Genomic DNA, 22,898 nt, shown 5'->3' with positions numbered 1-22,898 from the left:
ATGCAAATGGCTCTAGAACACCTTAACAATTATGACAAGGCAATTATAAATAACTTTTTTGTCCTTAGTAATATATATTTGCTTTTTAAAGTACATTAAAGAGCTGCCATATCTAGGGTTAGCTAGGAAAGAGCAAATGCTACCATCTGGGAGCCACCTCCCTGAAAGTTTAGACTCCAATTTTGAAAATCCTAAGGTTTACTATTCCATAATGTATAGTCAAGCAGAGGGCGATTTGGGTTGAAAGTATTTATTCTTGAAACTTAACAGCGTTTTACCTTTTAGTCATTGCACAAAACCCTTTCTATTATTTTTCACTCCATCTGGGTATTCTGCAGAATTTCAAGTAAAACACGGATTCTGGTATTTTCAAGTTTATCACCTTTGGAACGACAGATCCTATCACTTCAGGAGATGTCAAATCAGAGGTGGGTACATAATTAGCAATCTAATAGAATGGCAACATTTTATAAAGCATCCTAAACGTTCCAGTGAAGCAAAACTTACCTATGCCACTTTATGTAGAGGAAATTTTAGATCTGAGACTATTCCAGAGTAAAGCAGCCTCAGGCACATTCTAAATGTGAAAGTTTTTTTGTTTTTGCAAGGCACCTCCCTCTCCCAAGAGACAATCAGCTTGTGGACTGGTTTTCAGGCAAACCAAAAGAGTAAGCATCCTAGTTCCTAATTCAGTCATTTCAAAAATCACAAGTTATAAATACTCCAAAGATAGACCTGAAACTTTTTGTTTAAATAACAAGAGAGTAACTGCAAGAAGCATATATAATCAAAAACGTTTTTTTCTTTCTTATAGCTAAGGTGTGTAATGCATAAATATATGAAAAATAAAATTCACAGTCAGTTTTAAAACTAGAATTCAAGTTCGGCTAATAAATCTTAATTTTATATTAATTTCTAAATACAACAGAAGAGGCAGTATTGTCAGATGTACAATAAAGTATTATTATAACAGAAAGGAAGGACAACAACGAGAGAAGAAATAGGCTTCTGATAGAAAAAATTCCTTTCGTTGCCAATAAATGGGACCACCTGAGTGTGTTTCAGATTCTTTTCACGTAAGGGAGATCCAAATTGACTGCTGAGGATATTAAATTGCTTTTGGAAAAATGAGCAACAGTCGTGCAGCTGTGGTGTTTGCTTGTTCTCATATTGTGGGTTGCTAGAGAATAAAGCAGAACTCAGTGTTGTTAAGTTTAAAAAAATTCTTTTTTATCCCGTTATGTTGAAGCCGGCCTCTTCACAATCCTCTGATTTTGCTAGGGGGTGGGAGGAAGTGGCAGGGGAGGGAAAGGTTGGGGGGAGGGCACAGCGAGGGGGAGGCATGGCAGATCAGGGTGACATCAAGGGACAGACATCAGCTGACACTCAACTGAGCAAACCCAATCAGCTTCACTTCGTCGGGAATCTCCGACCCATCACAGCCAGAAGCCTGAAAAGGGAAAAAGAAATGCTCAGTGCTGGTTCGTTGCTACTGGTTTTTTACAGACTTGTTCGTGTGACGGCAGATCCAAGCACCGTCTTCATGGGGCCAGGTGTCCCATCTCTTCCAGGAGACATCCTAAGAATCACTTTCTTCAGTGACTACTGGGCACTAACTACCCTGAGAAACCTGGACCTCCAGTACAGAAGGGATTTGTTACCCGTGAGAACACCACCACTGAACCGATGAACCACCGATGAACCACCGGACTGCGTGGAAGGTACATACACAATCTCGACAACTAAGTAAAATGCTTTTAAATATGCTTTACTTTTAAAAGAATATTATGAAAGTGATCAGAAGAGATCTAACAGGTCACACTCAAGCGTAACTTGGTTTTTATCAAAAGCACTTCCTTTGTCAAACTGGCCAAAAAAAAAAAAAAAAAGTGGTCACCAAGTAGTGGAACAGCTCATGACAGACAACTGTTGTTTAAATATATGTAATTTTTACACGGAAAGGTACCATAACAAGTTTTTCCATAAACAATTTATAATAATCTAGGACATTATTTATTACCAAGTTATAGAGTGCCAAATGCTTTATCATTGCAAAATCCAAAGAAACTGCAAATAAGCCATTGCCCATCAAAGCTTTCACTGGCCCTAATTCACAGTTTATTCTCCTCTTTTTGACCTCCCTCTCCTACACACGCACACAGAGTACTCAGATCACCATTCTAAGTTGCCTCTTCACTCTGTAGTACCCAAATCACAACTGGACATTATGTAAGTACTACGAGTGGGGTGAAGAAAGTCTGAATGCCTGGGAATGGGCAATTAATTACCAAAGGGCCATACAAACCTTTTCTTGGCCTAATGCCCGCTAAATTATTGTTGAAACAATTAGTTTCCCAGGGTACGAAGCCCTTTCCAAAATCATCACAGTGAAGCTGCTTAGCATTGCTCCAAAAACAACGTACAGAAACCAGCCCTTTGCCAACCCCAGCATTTTCCTTTAAAATAAGCAGCTAATTAGAACATATAACTTAATAATTATCCTTAAAATAACACTCAGTATGAGCAGTTATGCTTAATAAGAAAATCCATAGCCTAAAGAGTAGGAATATTAACAAACTTTGTGTCTATCTAATGATGTCTCTAGTTTCACTTGACAGATAAGATACTCAGTAAAATACCATTTCCATCGTTTGCATTGCCAGGGGCTGAAAGGTCAGAAGCGCTTCTTTCCTTATCACTGTGAACAAAGCAGTCATACTGATACTGTAATGCTTACCACCCCACCAGTTTTCTCCTTCTACTACCTCTGTTTCTTGATCTATCCTCCTAAACCTTCCCTTCTCTCCTTGTCGCTATTGCTAACAACGTCATTTACTCAGCCCACTGATGCAGGCAGACAATCTGTGTAGACAACTGACAAACATCTGAGGTCAAGCTATTGCTGCTGCCGTTGACAAAGGGGTCAGACTAGCAAGTGTGAAGCACGTCAGTGCATTTGAAAGCTCCATCAAAAATGTGTAAATGTGAATAGCAGGAGGTTAAAATGGCTAGAAATAAAAACATTAAAATTCTTCCAGTGAAGAGTAATAGAAGTGAGAATGTGTAGTCAGTCAAACCAGTGATTATGTGGGTACACGGCATAGGGGGCCCACGTCCCATCCTATGTTCTGCTTCCTGGCAAAGAGGCACAGGCCAGGGGGTTTGACTTTGCTTCAAGGCACTCAGCCCTCTCTCCTCCAACTATCTTGCTAGCTCTCTCTTAAGGCCAAGTCCTTGCCTCTTTGCGGCTTGCAAAATGCTCATGAGGGCAACATGCAAATGATACTAAAATTTAGAGAAAAGTGACCAGAAACCCTTAACGTAGCAGTTCTCAAAATTTATCAAGAACTCCAAACAGTTATGTCTCTATGGGTTACATTTATTGTACCGACTTAGGGATGTTAAAAAAATTATTTTTATAAACAAATGGGACAGAGCTAAACTTACAAGCTTTTGCACAGCAAAGGAAACCATAAACAAAACGAAAAGACAATCTACAGAACGGGCGAAAATATTTGCAAACAAACAATGCCACCGACAAGGGCTTAATTTCCAAAACATACAAACAGCTCATACAACTCAACAACAAAGAAACAAACAACCCAATCAAAAAATGGGCAGAAGACCTAAACAGACATTTCTCCAAAGAAGACATACAGATGCCCAACAGGCACATGAAAAGATGCTCAATCGCTAATTATTAGAGAGATGCAAATCAAAACTATAATGAGGCACCACCTCACACCGGTCAGAATGGCCATCGTTAAAAAGTCTAAAAATAACAAATGCTGGAAGGGGCGTAGAGAAGAGGGAACCCTCCTACACTGTTGGTGGGAATGTAAGTTGGTGCAGCCACTATGGAGGTTCCTCAGAAAACTACAACTAGAGTTACCATATGATCCAGCAGTCTCACTCCTGGGCATATATCCAGACAAAACTAATCCAAAAAGATACATGCACTCCTATGTTCATAGCACTATTCACAACAGCCAAGACATGGAAACAACCTAAATGCCCATCAACGGAATGGATAAAGAAGATGTGGTACATATATACAATGAAATACTGACTCAGCCACAAAAAAGAATGACATAATGCCATTTGCAGCAACATGGACGGACCTAGAGATTATCATACTAAGTGAAGTAAATCAGAAGGAGAAAGACAAATACCATATGATATCATTTACATGGAATCGAAAATATGACACAAATGAACCTATCTGCAAAACAGAAACAAACCCATGGACATGGAGAACAGACTTGTGGTTGCCAAGGGGGAGGGGGTTGGTGGAAGGATGGAGTGGGAGGCTGGGGTTAAAGTTATTATAGATATAAATGGAGAAACAACAAGGTCCTACCGTATAACACAGGGAACTATGATATTTAGTATCCTATGATAAACCATAATGGAAAAAGAATATTAAAAGAATGTATCACTTTGCTGTATAGCAGAACTTAACACAAAGTTGTAAATCAACTATATTTCAATAAAAAATATTTTTAGTAATGTTAAAGTACTAAATATATTTTAAATCATAAAACATGTTTATGTAGATGGTACTGACCGTCTTAGAAGTTATTTCTAAAGTATTCATTTACTGATTCATTAAACATTATAGAAGTAAACCCACTGTGTGCTAATAAATAAAATCTTCATGAAAAATAAATAACCATAGTTTCCTAAAACAGAAATTTGAGAAGAGTGGCACTACTTTTTCCATTTTTGCAAATCTTTAATGTTTTGCTTAATAGAAGATGGCTGGCTTCTTACACCTGCATCTGCATTCACTCTATTGCTCTGTTTTCCTTAAAGTGTATAAAGAAAATCCAGTCTTTCACAAATAGGTAGTTGGAAAAAGGAAGAGTATCTTAATAGCCTTTCCAGATAATTGTGGATATCATTTGTTACTATGCCAAAACTTGCCAAGTGGTATTATCTTTTTTCTTTTTTTTCAGATTCAGGTTCCTTTTTATTCAGGAGCACGTCTTTTCATAATGCCAATGGTGAGCATTGTCAAGATCCATTCATTCATCAGGGGCTGCAAAATGATATTCTATCATTCCTTCCTTATTTGCTAGCTGAATGTTTCTACAAAAAGAAACTTCTCCTCATCAACTATTTGGTTACCCTTAATGGCAGTGTCCATATATACTGCAGTTGCTGAGGCCTCCATGGACTGCGAGCCGTGCAGACAGTCGCCGTCATTACGTCGCGGAGGTAGGATGGGGGAGAGAGGTTCACTGCTCCTTCAAGGCCCGGGCCCAGCCAGTGGGTGGCCGTTGAGAGGACGCTGGGGGACACAGCCCTGAGCCTGTCCCCGGGCCCCTCAGCTCCCCTGCTGGCCCCGAGGTGGGAGGACCTGGAGGGCCGAGGGAAGAAGGCCCGATCTTCCTCTCAACTGCACTCTCTGCCATGGGGACCACTGCGAGGCTGACTGCCAAGTGGTATTTTCTTAAAGCTTAGTTGCAATGTAGAATGTGAAACCATCACATTCAACTTTTCATAACTCTGTTATAGTAAACAGTGGTCTATTTTACCTTTGAATGGATCTGTTACCTGTGTATGATGTTTTAGCATCACTGAGCTATGCAAACCTTCCAAATGTTGACATATTAAACAATATCAACAAATCGTATTTATTAATATTACCCATCACCAATCTCATCAGAAATGCCTTTAAGTACTGGGGGTCGGGCGGGGGGTGTTTCTGTCAAGCTTACCGTGGCAGATACAAGTTTTCTAAAAATCCTGTTTTTGCTTAAAATCTGAAATTTCTTATTGACAACAAATATTGTCAGTTGTTTTCCTTTAAGTGTCAGGCTTACTTGGTTCATTTTGAAAAACAAGTCTGCCAAATCCCTAGTCTGAACAGCCAATGTTTGTCAGTTGTTCTTCCAAGTAAAAGTGATATTCCATGAAAAAAAATATGGCTAGTTCGGCTCACAACTCTAACAACTCACCAGTGCTTTTCCTGGAGACAACCATCTTACTTCAGTACTGAAGAAATGCTTCCCATCTCATCACACAGAATACTAAAAAGATGTTATGTGTTCTCAAGTGGGGAATTGAGCCAGTTCCACTTACTTCTTAAAATTTTATTTATTTATTTATTTGGCCCTCCTTAAACATGGTTCCTCTGCATCTGCGAATTCAACTAATCACAGGTTGTTAGTACTGTTGTAGGTGTTTACTGAAAAAAGTTCACGTCTAACTGGATTTGTGCAGTTCAAACCCATGCTGTTCAAGGGTCAACTGGACTTACAATTTGTGTTCTTTCTTCAAGGACAAATTAAATATTTTATATTTTCACTAACAACGATTTCAAAAATTCCACACTGAAAGCAAGACTTACCTACTTTACAAAACTGCAAGGTAGCAAATTAAAAAAATGACTTAAAAAACATTTATGAAGACTTGCCTTGAGGCTTACAACAATACAACCATACTGATATGTCAAACTCAAAGCACATGCTACTGGAGCTGAAATGCCCCCTAAGCCTGAACCACTTTGTTGAAAGTGGTAAGAAGGTTTACTGATCTCCCGGCTCTCAGCCATGTCAACAACGGAAATCGTACTTCACTTATTGTCTTACCTGTCAAAGGAAGCTAAAGATCTCATTGGGTGGAGAAAAAAAAGTACATGTACTTCTTTAAATAACCAATATCCTTGCCCCTCAGGCCATTGTCCTTCTTATATAAGCAGATATATAAGATAAGAGACACCTTTTCAAGCCTGAGGACTTTTCAAGCCTTTTCAAGCCTAAATTGTGGTGGGAGCTGGGAGAGGAAAGAGATTGGAGAAGGAGTCATCTACAAATGGAATGCTTCCCAGCCTTGGCTAAACACTGGAATCACCAGGGGCGCCTTCCAAGTTCCCAGAGCCCAGGCTGCACGAAGAACCATTAAATTAGGCTATGTGGAACAGGACCCAGGCATTCTCCACCATTCCTTGAGTGAAACCATTGTGCAGCCCGGTGAAGAACCACAATACTAACTACTACTCTTTAGATAATTTTCAGGCCCCTTACATTCTCCTTTAGAAAGCAAAGAAAGCGCTGAGATTAAAATGATAAATAGCTGAGAGGTGAAAGGGCCATGAGCCGTAGCTGCTTAGGAGGAAAAATGCTTCCGAAACACTTTGATCTTTTAGTCTTCACTGAAATAACCAAATTGGATCTCTGTGGTTTTACCAGGATGTTAGTGTCCTACAGAAAGAAGATTAAGCCAAGGAGCGATACATTCTCAACTATACAATACAGTACATTCTCAAGCTATAAAGGGAAAGAAAAACTTGCACGGCTCCTCCTGCAGGTCTCCTGCGCCAGACAGGCCAACATTACTCACTCTGCTTAAGGTACAAAGGAGATCTGGTCTCAACCAGTGTAAGTGTGTCCAGTCATCCAAAAGTGGATCCACAAACAGAAGCCTGTAAAACCATAACGCTGCAAGGTCCCGCCTGTAAGACTGAATAGTTGTTGAGCACTGGGCCGTGATGCTGCTAGATCAGGGTTAAATTCCCAGCTTCTGCACTGCTTGATCCTGGGGCAAGTTAACCTCACAGAGCCTCTGATTCCCAAGACATAAAATGGACCCAATGACATCACCATCTTGGAGGATCGTGAGGACTAAATCAACTGAGCTGAAGTATGTAAAACACCTCATGCAATGCCCTGCAAATGGTGGATGCACATGAAATAGTAGTGATTCTTGTTATTTCTGCAGGCAAGGCCAAGGCATCTTGAGAGAAATTTTCCTAAATGAGGTTTGTGTTCTGATATATTTTATTAGTTATGATCAAGTCCCTACTACGTGCAGGGAATCCAACAGAAGTCCCTGCCTGCTTGGAGCCTCTAAACTTATTAGAGACACAAATACGATTCTACACAATTTCAATATAATATAACCTTTTGGGGAGAGAATCCAGAAGGAGCACCGAGGCCAAGATCGGATGCCAGAAAAAGCTTGTTGGAGAAGTGAAATTAAGGCAGAAAACTGGAACGTGTCTAGGTGCTGGTTACACAGAGAGCAGGCCTGGAGAAGTTGGGAGAGAAGGCTATTTTAGGGAAAAGTACATACAAAGGGTCAGCTGATGAAAATAGGAGGAGAGAGGACTAGGGGAAGAAGTGAATGGGGGGATAAAGAAAGGTGGAGCAGAACCTAAAAGGAAGTCTGATCGGGGAGGACTTCCTTTAGCCATGATCAGGGTTTGAGTTTCAGAAGAGGACAGTGGAGAGCCAGTCCAGTATTTGGGGCATTTTGGAATTAAGGAAGAATTACGCGGGCTAGAGCCCCAGTGTGGTAAACAGAGCTGGAGGCTGGCAAGTTGTAGGCAGGAAGCTCAGTTTCGGAAGATAAGAGGATCCCACTAGGGGGCTGAGAATGGGGATGAGGAGAAGAACAGATTCAAGAGAGGGAATCCAGGGAACTAGTTTCACAGGGACAGTATAGTTTATCTAGGGACAGTATAGTGGGTGTTTTTACAAAACCTTCAGTACTATGAAAGGCCTGGGGTTGCTACTCCTATTTTATAGGCAGGCGAGTTTAGAGACAATGGGAATAAGCCAGCGTAAAATCTTATCTCTAGGTTTACATGTTCAAAATTTGGAAAATGTTCAGGAGGTGTTATGTTGTAACTTCTTTTTCTGCAGTATAAAAAAAATGAAGAAACATTACTACTGGCTGGAAATGCAGACACAGGGTGCCATCTTTCTCATTGATATATCCTCATAAGTGAAACATGTTTATGAAGATGCAGGTGAATTAGAAACATAATAGAGGTGACAGAGGAGTCCCAAGCTAGAAGATGAATTTTTCAATTTGTTAATTTCTCACTCTTTGTCTGACTAAAATGTTCTTTTGTTATCAAAACAAAATGAATTTCTTCAGCTAAATTCTTTCTGTGAAAATCTTTGTGTTTTTCTTTTATCACTCAGCCTGGCCATCTGAATTTAGATGAGGAGCAAGACCCAGAAAGTTAATTAGCACCAGGTTAACATTTACTGTAACGAGTCATTTGGCATTTTTTGGCCATGCACATTTTCCACTAAATTTTCACAAGAAATAATAAAGACAGACCATCAACGTATGTTGTGCAAAACAAAGTGCTGGTCATCTAGATCTTAAATTGCATGCAGCATCCAAGACCGGCCCTTGACAAGATTAATTTATAATTTAAAAATGAGTCATTTAACATCCTGCTTGCAAAAACTTTCAGGAAAATCGTCACTTTTGACTACTTGGACTTCTCTCCATTTCTGGCCATGATCACAATCTCTTAGTTTCACAAGGACCCCAGAATGCTCAGTATCTGTATCTCTGTGGCTACCCTAGTTCTTAAATTAAAAATCTGCTAGTGCAGAAAAACTGCTGGAATAGCTCCTCTCTACAAGAATCTGTTACTGTGATTTGAAATGTGGAGTTAAAATGTTACGTCTTTGCTCACTAGCCTTCAGAGGTCTGTTCTACAATCGCTTCCAATTACTTAAACCATTCCTACAACAATCGGCCTCAGTTTTTAAACGTTAACTTGGCTTTTGCTTCAGGAAAGCTTTATTAAGAGTGCTGCTTCAAACTCAGTTTAATTTTGTCTTTATGGTCAAGTTGCCATACAAACTGGAAGCAAAAGGGTACAGACTTCAAGACTTCTCAAATGGCTACTCTTACTAAAGATGTGATGGTAAAAGAACAAGCTATGCTCATGGAAGGGGAACTTACCAGTCATGATCAGAAACTGTTCCCAAGCCATAAAAAAGAACAAAATAACGCCATTTGCAGCAACACGGATGGACCTAGAGATTGTCATACTGAGTGATGTAAGTCAGACAGAGAAAGACAAATATCATATGATACCGCTTATATGTGGAATCCAAAAATAAAAAAAGGGTACAAATGAACTTACTTACAAAACAGAGTCACAGATGTAGAAAACAAACTTATGGTTACCAGGGGGGAAAGGGAGGGGAGGGATAAATTGCGAGATTGGGATTGACATATACACACTACTATATATAAAACAGATAACTGATAAGGACCTATTCTGTAGCACAGGGAGCTCTACTCAATAATCTGTAACGACCTATACGGGGAAAGAATCTAAAAAAAAAAAGCAGATATATGTATATGTATAACTGATTCACTTTGCTGTATACCTGAAACTAACACAACACTGTACATCAACTATATTCCAATTAAAAAACAAAACAAAACAAAGCACCCCAGAAAATCTTCCCAAATGTTGACCACGCAAATGATGAATGCCAAAACGGATCCCCACCCTCCAGAACCAACAGCAGAATTACGGAACAGGTTACTAAATGATATTGTTATTCCTTGTTGGCACAGCATGGCGAAATATTTACCTTTGTTCCATAACTTTCCACTTACCAACTTAAATGTCAATGTTTTTAAAGCTTTGGGATCATCTACAATCTTCTGTAAATTAGCAGCCACTGTAAAATACAAACATGGAGAAAAAGCGTCCAAATTATTTCCAATAACTGGATTTTCACATCAATGATTCAGAAAATCTGACTAATGATGCAATAACCTGCAAAATCATTTCTTTCACAGATATTACAAAGTCCATATAAATGACCAAACTACTCTCATAAAGACGTTTTCTACCACAACCTACATCTTTAGCACATCTGAATTAATCACTATACACTGACCCCACGTTTTCTACAATAAAATGAGAAATTACTTTCTCGTGGAAAGTAGAAATGATAGTAGCCCCCAGTGTTTCCACCACCTGGTTTTTCTCAACACTCATTATTAAGAGATCTATTAGCCAGGAGAGGGCAGTATAAAACAAAGAGGAGGGGTATCGCAATGACCCATTTCTCTGGAAATAATAGGTCAGCATCTTGAACTCCTGTCCCTATAAATTCACTCAATTCTCTGCACCCATTTTTTTTTTTTTTTTTTTTTTTTTTTTTTTTTTTTTTTTTGCTGTACGCGGGCCTCTCACTGCTGTGGCCTCTCCCGTTGCGGAGCACAGGCTCCGGACACACAGGCTCCGCGGCCATGGCTCGCGGGCCCAGCCGCTGCGCGGCATGTGGGATCTTCCGGGATAGGGACACGAACCCGTGTCCCCTGCATCGGCAGGCGGACTCTCAACCACTGCGCCACCAGGGAAGCCCTCTGCACCCATTTTTATCAAAGCAACAAAATACAGTGGATAACCTCTACGACTCAGGCATGTGTCTTAGTGCTTTCAGAGCACGATGATGTGTCAAAGCAGTGAAGTACCACCTTGAGCAACACCAGGATTGGCTGAACAGGGTCAAGCACTAGAGGCTGTCCGTTTGGAGCTCAACAGTACAGATATGTTTTTAGTATTGGCCAGATTCATCAGAGACCCATCCTGCTCTCTGTGGTGCCATGATGTATTTGATGCTCTCATAGAGAAGTCAGCCTTTCTTGCTTAGGGTACTATTTATGAACAGAATCCTCAACAGGTGATGGCTGATGGAAATTTAACACCTTCCTCTTTCCACGTCCAAACCTGAACGTCAGGGTAAGTACTATTGGTCAAAGAAAGAGAAGTTACTATTGAAGAAATTAGGAGAAAGGTCCTCTTCATCATTTTTATTTTTCATGAGGAAACCCCCCTGCTGCTTCAGTCATTAGGTATCTGAAAAGTTATCTGAATATTTTAAGGAAAAAAAAACAATTTAAGAGAAAATAGTAAACATATAAATATTTTGAGAAAAGTGTTTCAAGTAGAAAGTTTGTAAGTAGAAAGAAATCTGTGCAAATTTTATTTTTCTCTAAGGTTGACTGAAAACAACCTAGACACAAGAATTTCTCGGCAGATTAGTTTCATTTAATCCATCTGCTGTGGAGGGAAAAAAATTATATATTCAATATGGCCTGTTTCTCTTTTTTTTATTTTTAAAATTTATTTTATTTATTTTATTTTTGGCTGCGTTGGGTCTGTTGCTGCATGGGCTTTTCTCTAGTTGCAGCGAGTGGGGGCTACTCTTCCCTGCAGTGCGCGGGCTTCTCATTGTGGTGTCTTCTCTTGTTGCAGAGCACGGGCTCTAGGCACACGGGCTTAGTTGCTCTGCAACAATGTGGGATCTTCCCAGACCAGGGCTCAAACCCGTGTCCCCTGCAGTGGCAGGCAGACTCTTAGCCACTGTGCCACCAGGGAAGCCCTGGCCTGTTTCTCTTCATAAACCACAACTACAAGCACCATTTAATCTTCATCTGTTGCCCTCTTAATACTTCCAATCTGAGTAACAGACAAAGTTTCATTTTTGTTAACACCCGTCTCCCCCGCTCATCTTTTTCTCTCCCTCGTTTTTGCTCACGCAGCAAACTTACACACATCATGTACAGACCCTGGGCCACCAACCTCAATCTTCTTTTGGCCTCCTCCACAGTTTCCTGAACTTATCTCAGATACTAAAATCATCTAGTAATCTACACAAGAAACATTGGCTCATGGAGTGAAAAGCTCTGCTGTAAAATCCTGCCCACTAAAGCCAGTACTGATGGTGTCAGGGCATTCTGACTATACGCAAACTGAAGCAACTGAGCAGAGTCACCCTTTTCTTAAAGCATAAAAGTGTTCTAATAGTTCCTTGGATTTGGGCTGATTTCACGAGTGGCCGTAAAGTCTTCACATGAATTTCAGTCCTTTCATTAGAGTCTCCCCGTAAATGTGGATGATTTACTGCCTTGTTCTGAGTCATCTATTTCCAGTCTGCTCTCTAATGTTCCACCCAAAGCAGAGCTGCTTCCTACACTAATTCACAACCCTCTCTCTGGTGGACACGCATTTGTGGTAGGGCCAATTTCCAAGAAACATGGCTACAAGAAAGTTGTAGCCTGAAGGGCAACAATGACCTGCTGGCATCTTAAACAATCATACCTAGAAACCATGTCCCCAGCTGTGAACCCTACACCTCGGGGGACATTAGAAATTCAAATTCTGTCTTCAGCTCAAAGCAAAAATAGCAAAACTGGCCACTTACCTGATTACTCATCCCAGGTGCTAGGCTTATTTTCAATTTCGTTGATTCTAATTTGTTATAAAGTGCTATAAAATACCTTCATTTAACTGACATCACATAAAATTCAGGGTGATGCTAATTTCTCTTCTAGTAGCAATGCTCATTAAAAAAGATGGATGTCACTGTTTCTTCCCTTCTCCTGACTGCACCTGGATTTCTAAAATAAAAACGCTCCTTACCTGGAACCTCAGCTGAGAAGGAAGGGCTGGGTAGGGCTGGCTGTTACTTTAGAGCTCCTCAAGTATATGCTGATAACTTAATGTTTTAAGATAACCTAGTTTCCAAAAATAAAATATGGGGCTTCTGAACGCTGCTTACTCAGTGGCCATCAACTCATTTCTGATCCCTCCTGGCTTTCCCAAATAAAACTCATTCCCCTTTATTCAACACAGTTTTGGAAGTTCTAGCCACAGCAATCAGAGAAGAAAAAGAAATAAAAGGAATCCAAATTGGAAAAGAAGAAGTAAAGCTGTCACTGTTTGCAGATGACATGATACTATACATAGAGAATCCTAAAGATGCTACCAGAAAACTACTAGACCTAATCAATGAATTTGGTAAAGTACCAGGATAAAAAATTAATGCACAGAAATCTCTGGCATTCCTATACACTAACGATGAGAAATCTGAAAGAGAAATTAGGGAAACAATCCCATTTACCACTGCAACAAAAGGAATAAAATGCCTAGGAATAAACCTTGCTAAGGAGACAAAAGACCTGTATGCAGACACTGATGAAAGAAATTAAAGACGATACAAACAGATGGAGAGATATACCATGTTCTTGGATTGGAAGAATCAACACTGTGAAAATGTCTCTACTACCCAAAGCAACCTACAGATTCAATGCAGTCCCTATCAAACTACCACTGGCATTTTTTACAGAACTAGAACAAAAAATTTCACAATTTGTATGGAAACACAAAAGACCCCGAATAGTCAAAGCAATCTTGAGAACAAAAAATGGAGCTGGAGGAATCAGGTTCCCTGACTTCAGACTATACTACAAAGCTACAGTAATCAAGACAGTATGGTACTGGCACAAAACCAGAAATATAGATCAATGGAACAGGATAGAAAGCCCAGAGATAAACCCACACACATATGGTCACCTTATCTTTGATATAGGAGGCAAGAATATACAGTGGAGAAAGACAGCCTCTTCAATAAGTGGTGCTGGGAAAACTGGACTGCTCCATGTAAAAGAATGAAATTAGAATGCTCCCTAACACCATACACAAAAATAAGCTCAAAATGGATCAAAGACCTAAATGTAAAGCCAGACTCTATCAAACCCTTAGAGGAAAACATAGGCAGAACACTCTATGACATACATCACAGCAAGATCCTTTTTGACCCACCTCCTAGAGAAATGGAAATACAAACAAAAATAAACAAATGGGACCTAATGAAACTTAAAAGCTTTTGCACAGCAAAGGAAACCATAAACAAGATGAAAAGACAACCCTCAGAATGGGAGACAATATTTGCAAATATAGCAACTGACAAAGGATTCATCTCCAAAATTTACAAGCAGCTCGTGCAGCTCAATATCAAAAAAACAAAAAACCCAATCCAAAAATGGGCTGAAGACCTAAATAGACATTTCTCCAAAGAAGATATACAGACTGCCAACAAACACATGAAAGGATGCTCAACATCATTAATCATTAGAGAAATGCAAATCAAAACTACTACAATGAGATATCATCTCACACCAGTCAGAATGGCCATCGTCAAAAAATCTACAAACAATAAATGCTGGGGAGGGTGTGGAGAAAAGGGAACCCTCTTACACTGTTGGTGGGAATGTAAATGGATACAGCCACTATGGAGAACAGTATGGAGGTTCCTTAAAAAAACTAAAAATAGAACTACCATACGACCCAGCAATCCCACTGCTGGGCATATACCCTGAGAAAACCATAATTCAAAAAGAGTCATGTACCAAAATGTTCATTGCAGCTCTATTTACAATAGCCAGGACATGGAAGCACCCTAAGTGTCCATCGACAGATGAATGGTTAAAGAAGATGTGGCGCATATATACAATGGACTATTACTCCGCCATAAAAAGAAACAAAATTGAGTTATTTGTAGTGAGGTGGATGGACCTAGAGTCTGTCATACAGAGTGAAGTAAGTCAGAAAGAGAAAATCAAATACCGTATGCTAACACATATATATGGAATCTAAGAAAAAAAGGTCATGAAGAACCTAGGAGCAAGACGGAAATAAAGACACAGACATACTAGAGAATGGACTTGAGGATATGGGGAGGGGGAAGGGTAAGCTGGGACAAAGTGAGAGAGTGGCATGGACATATATACACTACCAAACGTAAAATAGATAGCTAGTGGGAAGCAGCCGCATAGCACAGGGAGATCAGCTAGGTGCTTTTGTGACCACCTAGAGGGGTGGGATAGGGAGGGTGGGAGGGAGGGAGACGCAAGAGGGACGAGATATGGGAACATATGTATATGTATAACTGATTCACTTTGTTGTAAAGCAGAACTAATACACCATTGTAAAGCAATTATACTCCAATAAAGATGTTAAAAAACAAAAACAAAAAAACTTCATTCTCCTAGTTTCTGATGCAGGCAGGCTCTGTCTTATTCCTTGAACTTGTCCCTTCCATCCTCCACAGCCCACTGTCTTTGGTCTCGGTGCTTTCTCTGTCTCTTGACCACACAGGACACAGATGATACTCACTAAGGCCCCAGGGATTGTGGCCCTCTTGCCCTACCACTGGGACTACATGATCCCTTTGTGTGAGCCATCTATTTCTTGCTATTTTTGTGTCCCTGCATCACACTTCAGGCTTGAATCTCTGTCAGGGCTGGAAGTCTCTATTTGCTCTTCTGGATAACATTTGGCCTAATGTACAGTAAGTACTGCCCTTTATGAAGCTGTAATAATATCATTAACAACCACATGGAAGAAGATGCTGATGCTCAATACCCTCCTGAATCTAAACAGAGAAGGAAATAGTCTCCCAGGGGTAATCTACCAGAGGCCAGGCAGCAGAGGTGACATTTCTCTGGCAAACTAAGTCAGGCATTCTTCAGATACTGTTTTCTCTACAATCTCCCTGTACTACTCGAATCCTGCACATTTTGACAGTTAGGAAAAGTAACATTTAGATAATGACTATTTACAGTTTGTGTTTGTATTCTGAGTGATTATTCAAAAGATACACTTTTCTCCCTACGTACCAGCATATTTCACAACAATCTCATATAGTACTGATGTTCTCATGGAGATGACTTAATTTAATTCGAGCTCTTCTCAAACAAAAGCTGTGGGGAAAAGCACACCAAATGAACCCCAAGGCTGATGTATTCCCCTAGTAAGAAATTCTGAGGTAAGACAAAAGCGTAGACTTGGGTTACCTGACGACGATAATGTCACAATGTGTTTTACTCAAAGACACACCCTGTAGGTTGCATTGGTGCAGAAAGGCAGCATGAAATTGCAAAGAAAGAGACATGTGTGCCAAAAGAGAATCCAAGCTCTAAGTAAGGAGAAAAGGAGAGGCTAGGAGAGTGAGTTTCTTATGGATACTGCTATAACACGAATGCAAAATTATGGCTAATTAACAATTCAGTTTGGGACAAAATAAAAGAGATTTGCCCTTTTATTTCCCCCCAATCTCTGGCGCTTATCTTCAGGAGATGCAGTGTAGCACAGTGTGCAAAAGCCTGAATTCTCCAGCCAGACTGCCTGTGTTCAAATTCTCCTGCTTAGAGCTGTGTGGCCCCATGAACTTGGGCAAGTTTCCTTAGCCTCTTCGTGCTTGAAGTTACGCATCTGTAAAATGTGGATATTAATGGTGCCTACCTGATAGCGTTGTTTTCAGGATTAAGTTAATAACAAAGTTCTTAGAACAGTTGTTTGATTTATAGCAAGTACATAATAAACATTAGCTTATTGCCTCTACCCTGGACAACTGTAAATCTTAACTGGTTTCCTTGCTTTCAGTCTAAACTTCTCAAGAGCCCTGTTTCTCACACCTGAGTTACCTGGAGAATTTAAGTCATAAATTGGAACGTGTTGCCTCCTTAGGTAATACTGTTTAACTGTTCCCATCAGCTCTGGGATAAAGCTCAAGTTTTTTTCGTTTTTTTGTTTTGTTTTGTTTTCTGTACGCGGGCTTCTCACTGTTGTGGCCTCTCCTGTTGTGGAGCACAGGCTCCGGACGCGCAGGCTCAGCAGCCATGGCTCACGGGCCTAGCCACTCCGCGGCATGTGGGATCTTCCTGGACCAGGGCACGAACCCGTGTCCCCTGCATCGGCAGGCGGACTCTCAACCACTGCGCCACCAGGGAAGCCCCAAAGCTCAAGTTTTAAATGTGGTCCAACAGACCCTCTATGGTCCTACCTCCCTGGTTTATTTTTTGTCATTTCCTACCCCGAATTTTCCCAGGAAGGGTTCTGTAACCCCCATTCTCCTCTACACCGCTACCACTATGTGCTGAAATTATCTGTTATAGATCTGATTTCCCCACTAAACTCTTTGATAACCCAGACAAAATCTTATCCACCTCTGCAAAAGGTTTACCTTTGACATATATGTGTGTGTGTGAGACATATATCCACATACACAGAAACTGATGATTTCTCACCACCTCCACTGCTACGACACAAGCATAGCCACCATCATCCTGTCGAGATTCGTACAATGACCTATCGTCTCCCTGCTCCCATCCCAGTCCCTCAAGTCTGGCCTCCACCCAGCAGTCAGATGAGCCTTCTAACATATAAGACCACGTGACTTCTCTTTTCAAAGCCCCCTGCCAGCTGTGCAGCTCAGACTAAAAACCACGGTCTCTACAATGAGCAAGTCTCCTGGTCCATGTCTGACCTCATCCCTCACCATTCTTTCTGGCTGCCCCTACTCCAGCCACAATAGCCTCTGTGCTGCTCCTTGAGTGTTCAAAGCAGGCTTCCACCCGAGACCCTCTGTACCTGCCATTCCCTCTGCCAGAAATGCCGCTTCTCCATGGCTCTCCCTTCCAAGTTGCTGCTCACATGTCTCTGGCTACCCTATCAACACCCCTCCACAGCTGCACTCTCTACTTCTTAACCCAGAATTTTTTTCATAGCACTTATCATCACCAGACATGCTATATATTTATGAAGTTTTGGATATGGCTTTTCACTTACCCCCGCACGAGGCACATAAGCTCCGACGAGTCCAGGAACTTTGTCTGTCTGTTCACTGCTATGTTGCTAGTGCCTGACACATAGTGTCAATATAGAGGGTTCTAGGATTCTAAAAACCCCAGGTTAATATCCTTTTATAGAAGAATTATTCATATCTTAGAAGAAGTTCTACAAATGTGTCTCCTAAAATAATCTAATTTATTTTCCCAAAAGCAAATCAATTAACTCTTGGCTCATCTCAAATGAATACTGAGTATCCTAGGCAACCATGACTTTGAAGAGTGGCTATCAACAGGCACATGAAAAGATGCTCAATCACTAATTATTAGAGAAATGCAAATCAAAACTACAGTGAGATACCACCTCACAGCAGTCAGAATGGCCATCACCAAAAAGTCTACAAATAACAAATGCTGGAGAGGGTGTGGAGAAAAGGGAACCTTCCCACACTGTTGGTGGGAATGTAAGCTGGTGCAGCCACTATGGAAAACAGTATGGAGGGTCCTTGAAAAACTAAAAATAGAACTACCAAATGATCCAGCAATCCCACTCCTGGGCACATATCTAGACAGAACTGTAATTCAAAAAGATACATGCACCCCTATGTTCATAGCAGCACTATTCACAAGAGCCAAGACATGGAAACAACCTAAATGTCCACTGACAGATGAATGGATAAAGAAGATGTGGTACATATATACAACGGAATACTACTCAGCCATAAAAAAGAACAAAATAATGCCATTTGCGGCAACATGGATGGACCTAGAGATTGTCATACTGAGTGAAGTCAGACACAGAAAGACAAATATATGATATCACTTATATGTGGAACCTAAAAAAAAGGGTACAAATGAACTTATTTACAAAACAGAAGTAAAATCACGGATGTAGAAAACAAACTTATAGTTACCAGGGGATAAGGGGAGGGAGCGATAAACTGGGAGACTGGGATTGACATATACACACTACCATATATAAAATAGATAAATAATAAGAACCTGCTGTATAGCACAGGGAGCTCTACTCAATATTCTATAAAGGCCTATATTGGAAAAGAACCTAAAAAGAAAAGAGTGGATATATGTATAACTGATTCACTTTGCTGTACACCTGAAACTAACACAACATTGTAAATTAACTATACGCCAATAAAAATCTAAAAAAAAAAGGAATGAAATAATGCCATTTGCAGCAACATGGATGGACTTAGAGACTGTCATACTAAGTAAGTCAGAATGAGAAATACAAATACCATATGATATCACTTATACGTGGAATCTAAAATATGGTGCACATGAACCTATCTACAAAACAGACACAGACTCACAGATATAGAAAACAGACTTGTGGTTGCCAAGGGATGGGGGGTGGAGTGGGAGAGGGATAGACTGGGAGTTTGGGATTAACAGATGCAAACTATTATATATAGAATGGATAAACAACAAGGTCATACTATATAGCACAGGGAACTATGCTCAATATCCTGTGATAAACCATGATGGAAAAGAATATAAAACGAATGTATATATATATGTTTAACTGAATCACTTTGCTGTACAGCAAAAATTAACACAAGATTGTAAATCAACTATAATAAAGATTAGCCATCTTTTAAAACGTTGAGATATAATCGACATATAATACTATATTAGCTTCAGGTGTACAAGCTATTATTTTGATGTATGTATATATTATGAAATGATCACCACAATAGGTCTAGTTAACATCCATCACCACATGCTGGGCCCTGGCTGTAGCCACAGTGAGTCCCTGTAAGCCCTCTGACAACTGTTTCTCAGTCCACTATAGTCTTGTGTGTCTTGCGGACACCAGCCTTTCAAAGCTAGATGGTCTGGGGGCTCATCTCTCAGGAGCGGGTCTTAAGAGTTGGGGTTCAAACCCTCTGCTCCTCAGGGAGAAGCTTGGAGTTGAGTCCCCTCCCAATGTGGGTCATGGCAAAATTGTGTCTCCACCCCTTCTACCTGTTTCAATGTGGATTTTTCTCATTTGCCTGATATGAAGCAGTCGCTCAGCTAATTTTGGGGTTTCTTTCAGAGGAAATTGTTCCACAGGTAGCTACAGATTCAGTGTGTCTGTGGGGAGGAGGTGAGTTTGGGATCCTCCTGTGTCAACATCTTGAACTGGAACCCAGGATTTATCTTGACCTATTTCTCTCATCTGTTACTTCTAATCCATCCGCAATTTCCGACAGTTTTGCCATTAATACAGATGTGCAACGGTTTACTTCTTTTCATCTCTGCTACCTCCACCCCATTTCATCTACAAGGAACCACCAAGATTGGCCGTTTTTCATTCATTTTTTCCAGAGAGGACAGTCTAGGTCACTCTCCAGGTAAACCAGCCAGACTAGCATAGGGGGTCCCCAGACAAAGAAAATCTACAGTGGGTAGTAGAGGATGGACATGGTGAGTATCGCTGTGACCTCAAGACCAGCTGCCACAGTGGGGACTAAAAGTCACACCACTAACCTTCCCTGTTACAGCTCTCCTCCAGGAAATGAGACCAAGCACTCCTGGAGGAACGATTCCCAGGTGGCTCCATGCAGTGCCAGTGCAGAACAGAGTGAATACTATTTTGTGCTGTCCAGATCTTCTCGTTAGGAATGATGCAACTGTCCTCCCATCTGTGGGGGTTATTGGTGGCTGATGACTCTCGGCTTCACCCCTCTTTGGGAATTCCCTTTGCCAAAGAGTACTATCTCACCCCGAGTCTTTGCCCTCTCCCCAAAGGCAGCCCACATCAGTGACTGCCCACGACAGCAGAAAGGCCCTGGTGCCTCAAGGCAGGACAATCGCAAGAGTCAGCTCAGATCCAAAGCTCCTCATGGGATTAGCGGAGGCTTTGGCTGCGGTTGAATCCCAGTTTTAATTCTTCCGTCTGCAAAATTCGACTTCCTTTACTCCCTCACTGATGTCAATCATGAAAGCACTCCTTGAAAAACCACCTGCATGCAAACCTATACCTCTGAGTCTTTTCCCTGGGAAACCTTAAGACTCCACGCACGGATAGGCTTGGTACAATCACCTTAGAAGGCGTTTTCATTAACCAAATTTTAAGACAGTACAAACGATAAATAAAATATTCAAGGAAAGGGGGGAAATCAGTGTGTCATACGACATTTTTCTTTGCATTTAGCTCAGAATTAGGATCCTGGATGATGAGAAAAAGCAGTAGTTGGAAGAGATTTTAGGAATGTTACAGGTACTATAAGCAAGCAACCTTTGAGGTCAAAATTTTAAACAGAGTTGAGTATCAGTGTTACTTACATATAGCAGGAAGGGATTACAGGATATAAAAGAAACAGAAATACCCTTGCCATCCTCCTTAATTAAGGTTTGGGCAAATTTCAGTTTATTACTATTATCTTGGCATAATGGGAAAGTCTGAAACAGTATGGAATAGCTCAAGTGGCTGGAATTGAATGTGTCCTCTAAAATATAATAATAAAATTGATATTTTTATCCTGAATTTCCTTTACTGTGCCTAAGATAGAGTTTTATGAACTGGACAACAGCATGGTAATGAAAGTGTCCAATAAGCATTATGTTATTATTGTTCATTTTGAAAGCAATGAAATGGTATAATCAATGAAACTTCAGCCTCATTCAGCTGGTGGAGGTAATGTACCAGTACGTTTAGAGTTAACCGTGAAGAATGGCTAAACGTTACAGTCGTGCTTGTCAAGAATACCCAACATTCATCTGAGATGAAGGTAAGAATTAATTTATTTGCTTTGGAAAAGAAAAGAGGATTATTGCTTAGGAGACACAGTTGTTGAGAAGTGCTTTAGTTCTTCCCAAAATAGGAAGAATTCGATAGGTGTCTTAACCTGGGGTTTTTAGTTGTGGAACCCTCTAAACTGTAGGCAAAATTTTGTGACCACATTACTGGAGAAAGGGTGTTTACCTTTTATCAGATTCTTATGGGGTCATGTCCTTTATAACCTTAATAATCACTGTTCCAAATGCTTACTACCATCTTTTCTTACACTAATGCAGGCAGCTTGGAGGTGGGGCCTTTTGTTTCTCTTTATAACAGCCTTGCTGAAGCATAACTGACATACAATAAACTGCACATATTTAAAGAGTACAACGTGGTAAGTTTTTTTTGTTGTTGTTGTTGTTGTTGTTGCACGTGGGCCTCTCACTGTTGTGGCCTCTCCCGTTGCGGAGCACAGGCTCCAGACGTGCAGGCTCAGCGGCCATGGCTCACGGGCCCAGCCGCTCCGCAGAATGTGGGACCTTCCCGGACCGGGGCACGAACCCGTGTCCCCTGCATCGGCAGGCGGACTCTCAACCGCTGCGCCACCAGGGAAGCCCAACGTGGTAAGTTTTGACACATGTATACGCCAGTAAAACTATCACCACAAGCAGGATAATGAACACGTCTGTCACACTCCAAAACTTCCTCAGACCCTTTATAATTCTCCCCACCTTCCCCTCTTTTTATTCTCTCCAGGAAACCACTACTCCGTTTTCTGTCACGGTAAACGCGCTGTTTGCATTTTGTAAAATTTCATTCCAGTGGAGTCACAGAGTATGTACTCATTTTGTCTGGCTTTTCTCACACATCATAATTATTTTGAAATCCGTCCATGTTGCAGCGGTATCAAAAATTCTTTCCTTTTTACTGCTAAGAAGTATCCCATTGTATGAGTATATGACAGTTTGTTTATGTATTC

General features: G+C 40.7%; 1 protein-coding gene across 1 annotated transcript in view; it reads right to left on the bottom strand.

Moving 5' to 3' along the window:
* Window positions 1-882: 882 nt before the first annotated feature.
* Window positions 883-22,898, bottom strand: part of STK39 (serine/threonine kinase 39) — a 324,624-nt gene continuing 302,608 nt past the window's right edge. Inside the window, exons 17-18 of the mRNA XM_081242627.1 lie at window positions 10,387-10,451; window positions 883-1,450 (exon numbers count right to left, since the gene is read on the bottom strand). Coding sequence (XP_081098753.1) covers window positions 1,376-1,450; window positions 10,387-10,451 — 140 coding nt within the window. The 3' untranslated portion in view covers window positions 883-1,375. The remainder of the gene's footprint in view (window positions 1,451-10,386; window positions 10,452-22,898) is intronic.

Source organism: Mesoplodon bidens, assembly GCF_964165515.1.
Source record: "Mesoplodon bidens genome assembly, chromosome: 8".
Classification (NCBI taxonomy): Eukaryota; Metazoa; Chordata; class Mammalia; order Artiodactyla; family Ziphiidae; genus Mesoplodon; species Mesoplodon bidens.
The sequence above is the reverse complement of the archived record's forward strand: the minus strand, read 5'-3'. Positions and strand labels throughout refer to the sequence as shown.